General features: G+C 43.8%; 1 protein-coding gene across 6 annotated transcripts; it reads left to right on the top strand.

Moving 5' to 3' along the window:
• On the top strand, nt 602-5723 carry SRSF5 (serine and arginine rich splicing factor 5). 6 transcript variants are annotated; one of them, XM_018054032.1, is made up of 8 exons: nt 602-762; nt 1650-1791; nt 2101-2171; nt 2304-2402; nt 2693-2762; nt 3979-4052; nt 4708-4818; nt 4909-5722. In XM_018054032.1, the coding sequence occupies exons 2-8, from the start codon at nt 1666-1668 to the stop codon at nt 5180-5182; spliced, it is 825 nt and encodes a 274-aa protein (XP_017909521.1). In that variant the 5' UTR covers nt 602-762; nt 1650-1665; the 3' UTR covers nt 5183-5722. The 6 variants fall into 6 exon arrangements, with proteins under 6 accessions (XP_017909521.1, XP_017909519.1, XP_017909523.1 ...); XM_018054030.1 differs by having other exon boundaries at nt 602-766; XM_018054034.1 differs by having other exon boundaries at nt 603-766; nt 4912-5723.

Genomic DNA, 6951 nt, shown 5'->3' with positions numbered 1-6951 from the left:
GACTGTGAAGAAGGCTGAGCACCGAAGAATTGATGTTTTGAACTGTGGTGTTGGAGAAGACTCGAGAGTCCCTTGGACTGCAAGGAGACCCAACCAGTCCATTCTGAAGGAGATCAGCCCTGGGATTTCTTTGGAAGGACTGATGCTAAAGCTGAAACTCCAGTACTTTGGCCACCTCATGCGAAGAGTTGACTCCTTGTTAAAGACCCTGATGCTGGGAGAGATTGGGGGCAGGAAGAGAAGGGGACAGAGGATGAGATGGCTGGATGGCATCACTGACTCGATGGACGTGAGTCTGAGTGAACTCCGGGAGTTGGTGATGGACAGGGAGGCCTGGCGTGTTGCGATTCATGGGGTCGCAAAGAGTCGGACACGACGGAGCTGGATGATGACCCGAACGTCATTGCCTCGGAGGTGCGAACGTTGTGAGCCATAGCCTCCCAGCCCCGAGCACCTGACGGCCACGCCCATACAATGTCCCGCCCCTCAGCCCCGCCCACCTGGACTCAGGGTCACTTGGGCCAGCACCGTAAAGAGGCCCCGCCCTGTGGACACCTCTGTCCCCGGACCCAAGGGGTGTTGTCAAGGGCGGTCCCGGAAGTGACGCAGGGACGCGCCCTCCATTTTGTGGGACGCCAGAGCAGCTAAGTGCGTCAGTTGTGGAGAGACGTAGACGAGTTGAGTCCTGGTCTGCGGGGAGGCGGCCGGCTCTATCGCAGACTACGGACCTCTCTGGGTCTCAGCTGCCAAAGATCCTGTCCGGTAGGTGAGTGGCTCACTTTGAGGGAAAGGCTTCTCGGATCGAGGCTTCTTCATGGCCGCTCAGATCGCGAGTGGTCAGGGCTGCTCTCTGTGCGGAGGACGGCGTCCAATGAGCGCAGTTTATTCGAGGTGGGCGCTGGGGCAAGTCTCCCTTTGGGTATTGTGTGAGGGGACCTGAAGGTGGAAGGGCGGTCCTGGGCAGGGTCGTTTTCACAGAGGGGTCGTGCGCCCCTCCCTGCCTTTTTATTTCACTGTCTGAACCCCGGGAGTAGTGGGCCGAGACCTTTGCTCGGGGTGTGGTCGGGGCTGTCCCGGGGTGGGTACAGTGATCCGGAGCGGTGGGGTCGGGAGAGCGGGAGGGAACGGGGGGTTTGGCACGCGCGGTTCTCCCCACCGCCGGCTCCGAGGCCGCCATTTTGTGGCTGCTCCGCGGCCACCCGCCGCCGTCTGCGCAGGCGCGGCGGTGGCGTCGCGAGATTCCGGCTTCCACCCGCTGTGACGCTCCCGGGACGCGCTTGCAGCCAGTCGCCATTGGGCTGGCCTTGCGGAGGGCGGGGTCGGCTCCGCCCGCACTTCTCGGCCTTTCCTAACTGCGGCAGATGGGAGGGGGCCAGAAGAGCCGGGGACAGTGTGCGGCTGCGCAGTTCCAGAGGCGGCAGTGGGCGTTGCGGTTGCTGCGGTCTGGGCCCAGGGAACGATCGTGTTGGGAGCCGAGTTTTAATTTTGTCTGCAAGGGACCCGGCCTAATAAGAGGCACTCTTGGCAATCTTGTTTATAACATCACCGGGTAAACATTTTATTTTATGCTGTTTATGTTTTTGGTCCCTTGACCAGGCATTCCTCTGACATTCACTGGTACTATCTCAATTGAATTTATTTCCTGACAGAAAGTACTAGCCGGACATGAGTGGCTGTCGAGTATTCATCGGGAGGCTAAATCCGGCGGCCAGGGAGAAAGACGTGGAAAGATTCTTCAAGGGGTATGGACGAATAAGAGATATTGATCTGAAAAGAGGCTTTGGTTTTGTGGTAAGTGTTTAGAACTGGTTGAATTTTCTATTGTTAGTGGGTAAAGATTGTTATAAGCAGTGCTTTTGAGTTTTTTGAGTCCCAATAGAGTATGTTTGGGAAATATGCATTCTTAAAGTAGTGAATTTTCTTAAAGGAGAAAAGAGTTTCACTCCTGGCTGGAGAAATCATTTCCGGTCCCTTTTTAATTGGGCTTAATTTATATGCTGTTGTCATTAACATACTCTTTCACAGGTACTTAGTGTTTTTAATGTGTTGTAGAATAGACTTTTAAAGCAGTGTTAAGCATTATATATATTTGTGTTTTAGGAATTTGAAGATCCCAGGGATGCGGATGATGCTGTATATGAACTTGATGGAAAAGAACTCTGCAGTGAAAGGTGATAATTTTATTTTTAGTTTTATGACTTAGCAGTCTAAAGATAAGCTAGGTATTGGGCTAGGTGTTTTTGTAAATAGATCTCTTATGTAGCTTAAAGTGGATAATGAAGATTTTTCTTCCTTTCCTGTAGGGTTACAATTGAACATGCTAGGGCTCGATCTCGAGGTGGAAGAGGTAGAGGACGCTACTCAGACCGTTTTAGTAGTCGCAGACCCCGAAATGATAGACGGTATGTGATGAATGGTGGATGGCTGCTTTGCACAAGCATTACTGGAGGAGTCTTAATGTTCTAAAGTTGTTAGCAAAAGTGATTTTGCTGTATATGCATAATCAATTTTGTCATTCATGTGTTAGTCTACTGTTTCTAATAAGCGTGAGTCATAAAATAATGCAGAAACTGTTGGTGGAAGTCATTTGAATGACTTGTCATACTTGATTGCTTGAACTTGCCCACAACTGAACACAATAGGTGCACGTTGCTGCATTTCTTCCATTGTGAGTACTCATTTTCTTCCTCAGAAATGCTCCACCTGTAAGAACAGAAAATCGGCTTATAGTTGAGAATTTATCTTCAAGAGTCAGCTGGCAGGTTTGTTGAAACACAGTTTTGAGATATTTTGATGTGGTTTTTTAAATATTAGTGGGTAGTTAATGTTTTTATTAATGTTTTATTAAAAGTAGTTTTATCTTTAATGGATTTTTAATTGTAATTTTAAATTTTTAATTAAATGTAATTGGGGGATATTTCAAATTTTAATGCTAGTGATCAAATGTAAATGTTTTGAGGATATATTTTCTTGTTTTTAAAAATCAATTTTAACCAAATATTAAACCCTTTATTTGCCAGCCTATCTGTGTCGTTGGCCTTATGACGAGGAGTGCCTGTGGGTTATCCTAATCGTTGTCTTGGTCACTCTTGGTTGGGCCTGGTTGACTTTGCCAGTCAGCTCCTACAGTGATCAATTGGCCACCTCTAGATCTGTGTTTGCCGGTCTAGACGTAATCGGTGCACTTCTTGAAGTGCCAGGTTGCAGCGATCCCAGAGCGCTGATAACGTGATCTGATCCCTAAGTTGAGAGCTGTCTTCTGTAACGCTTCCGAATAAGAGGTCCTGGTCGAAAAGAGTTGAAAGATTCGAAATTAGGTGGTCGTTGGAATCCTGATCGCAGTAAAGTGGTCCTTGGTAACTACACAAGAGTAGAACCTGTCTGCATCCGCCAATAGTCTGCTAATAGGGAGGGCTGTGCGATTAAAGGCTTCCATCGATTGGGTAGTATCCTTCAAGTGGGTGGCGAAGAGCCAGTCGGGCATATGTCATGAAGGTTTCTCCGACCGATAAATGGTTTGCTGCTTGACTAGCCTAGGGAAATAATAATAAAGGTAAAGTAAACTTTTTTAATGACATATGGGGCACAAAATAACTGGTGTCTTGTAAATGTTCTGTTTTTAAATATAAAATTTCTACTTTAGTCTTTACTTTAAAAATATGTATTGTTTCTTTTTGTTTTTTTTTGTTTGTTTTGTTTTGTTTTTTTCTTTTTGTATTGAGCTCAGTATAGACTAATACTACTTTAATGTTAAAATCTAAACTTCCTCTGGCATTTTGCTTAAAAGCAATATGCTATTTGCTTATTTCGTGCCCTGACATATATTATTTTAAAATTCTGATAGACTACAAGTGTGGTAAATACCATGTTTGTACTTTATCTAACATCTTCTCTTTCAGTAGTCTTGTTTTTATACATTGTGGTTGTTTGTGTGTCACGTTTCCTTTTCTCTGCTTAACTCGATCATCTTGTGTTAAGGATCTCAAAGATTTCATGAGACAAGCTGGGGAAGTAACCTTTGCGGATGCACATCGACCTAAATTAAATGAGGGGTGAGTATGTATTGGCATATGAGAGCCTTTTAAAATGTTCTGAAAGTTGTACTGTGAAGTTAGCGTTCTCAAAATTTGGACATCCTGAAATGCAGCAGTTCTCAATCAGGGTTGAATTTGCTTTTCAGGGTACATGTGGCAGTGTCTGGAGACATTTTGGTTGTCAGAATTGAGGTTACTGCTTGCATCTTGTGGGTAGAGGTCATGTTGTTCAGTCGCTAAGTCATGTCTGACTCTGCAACCCTAAGAACTGCAGCACGCCAGACTTCCCTTCCCTTCGATGTCTTCCGCAGCTTGCTCATACTCATGTCCATTGAGTCTGTGATGCCATCCAACCATCTCATCCTCTATCATCTCCTCCTCTTGTCTCCAGTCTTTGCCAGCTTCAGGGTCTTTCCTAGTGAGTCAGCTCGTCGTATCAGGTGGCTAAAGTAGAGGTCAGAGATGTTATTGATCTTCCTGTAGTGGACAGGAAAGCTCCTCACTCCTATTGAATTATGTGGCTTAAGATGTCCACCGTTGGGAGGTTGAAGTTTCCTGCTCAGTAATAGCGATAGTAAAATGAACGTTAAAAAGTAATTAAGCTAGACTGATAACGGTTTGTGAGATGATAAGAAGTATGTAACTTTACAAATAGTGTATTTTTCCTTTGTAGGGTAGTTGAGTTTGCCTCTTATGGTGACTTAAAGAATGCTATTGAAAAACTTTCTGGAAAAGAAATAAATGGGAGAAAAATCAAATTAATTGAAGGCAGCAAAAGGCACAGGTATCTCTAATATTTTTAAGTCATAGTTTTATTTAAGGGATTTGTGGGGGTCTGCTACTTAGTTTATTTATTTTTTTCTTTCCTTTCTAGTAGGTCACGAAGCAGGTCTCGTTCCCGTACTAGGAGTTCCTCGAGGTCTCGTAGCCGATCTCGTTCCCGGAGTCGCAAGTCTTACAGCCGGTCCAGGAGCCGGAGTCGGAGCCGGAGCAAGTCTCGTTCTGTTAGTAGGTCTCCTGTGCCTGAGAAGAGCCAGAAACGTGGTTCTTCAAGTAGATCTAAGTCTCCAGCATCTGTGGATCGCCAGAGGTCCCGGTCCCGGTCCCGGTCCCGGTCAAGGTCCAGATCAGTTGACAGTGGCAATTAAACTGTAAATAACTTGCCCTAGGGGCCTTTTTAAAAAAAAAAAAAAAATTCCCAAACCATACTTGCTAAAAATTCTGGTAAGTATGTGCTTTTCTGTGGGGTGGGATTTGGAGGGGGGTGGTTGGGCTGGATATCTTTGTAGATGTGGACCACCAGGGGTTGTTGCAAACCAATTGTATTAAATGTCTTTTGATAAGCCTTCTGCTCACATTTTTGTGAATGTTTGAAGTATATAGTTTGTGTATATTGACAGAGCTCTTTTATTACTAAAGCAAATTTAATTTTTTTGTACTAGAAAAATTTTGAACGTTTTAGTTCCTGGTTATTCAGATAGTTAATGCAAAATTAGTTTAATGCCTCAATTAAACTAATTAACAGCTTTGGACACTTAAAAGAGCTCTTAATTTGCTTGTACATAAAGGCTTAATATGAGTTTTCCTTGTTAGGGTTAAGGGTGTCCACCCACCCACCCTTTAACAGCTGTCTGGCAAAGACGTTAAGACAGCTGTTTGTTATTGATAATAAAAGGTTATAAAACTGCTTTTGTGTGTTTGTCTGAAGGAAGTATGGCTACCTACTTCTTCCCCATGCACTTTTGATGCATTTAAAATCTATCATCAGGAATGCTGTAGTAGTGAGGTAGGTGTGTGTGTCCTAGACATGTCCAGCTCTTTGAGATTCCACGGACTGTAGCCTGCCAGTCTCCTCTCTCCATGGGATTTTCCAGTCAAGAATACTGGAGTGGGTTGCCACTCCCTCCTTCAGGGGAATCTTCTTGACCCAAGAATCCAGCCCACACATCTCTTATGTCTTCTACATTGTCATGTGGATTCTTTACCACTAAAGCCACCTGAGAAGCCACCTTAGTGAGGTATGGTGAGCTTTTTTTTTTTTTTTTAATTAGTACCTTTGATGTTTCCAGGCTAGTCAAAAGATTGATGGAGTGTGAAGTATTAAAAGCAAATGATGACTTAGTTTTTTATGACGGTTTTCCTTGTGTGTGACCCTACCTGATTTTGGCATCAGGTTACTTAGGTTTCCATAGCCAAGAGAGGGACAGTTTGGGAAGCAGATTGTAAAAGTTAATACTTCATGCCTAACTTAAAGGTTGTAAAATGATTTTGATGGTCCGAGATCATTCCATAAAACTTAAAAATAACTGCATGTAAATGCTTGAAGAGGCTTTCACATACATTTTATTAATAGTCCTGAGAAATGGGCGTGACGGTCTGTTGAAGGGAAAACAGTTGATAGTGAAACTGCTTAAGGTTCTACATCCACCTCTGTTAAATGTTAGAGTCCTATATCTAGGAAATTAGTTTCGTTGTTTCTTCTAGGAATATCTCAGACAAGTTTGATTGAATGCTAGTCAAGATAAATACTTGTTAAAATGAGTAACACGTAGTAGCTCTGTTAAGTTCCTTGCGGATGTAATGTCGCTGAATCCTAAACCACCTAACTATTACATGTAGTATTTGTATAGAAGTATTTATATATATGTATGTGTAATTTTATTTTTTAATACAAAATTTTCCAAGAGGAGAGCCAGGGCCTGGAACAACAAGTAAATGGTAGACTGGTATTAGAACCTTGGAAGTCTAGTTCCAGAACCCCAAAACTACACTTACCTGCCCCAGCCTTTCAGGGATTTTGAGGAAGGCAGAATTGGCAGCACTAGGAACAGGCATTTGACAGTGGGAATCTGCATCAGCAGGCAGTGCATTTGAGAGTTCTTGGTAGGAAAACTTTCCTGTGTTCAAGACTACAGAA

The sequence above is a fragment of the Capra hircus genome, chromosome 10 (genome assembly GCF_001704415.2).
Source record: "Capra hircus breed San Clemente chromosome 10, ASM170441v1, whole genome shotgun sequence".
Lineage (NCBI taxonomy): Eukaryota > Metazoa > Chordata > Mammalia > Artiodactyla > Bovidae > Capra > Capra hircus.
The sequence above is the reverse complement of the archived record's forward strand: the minus strand, read 5'-3'. Positions and strand labels throughout refer to the sequence as shown.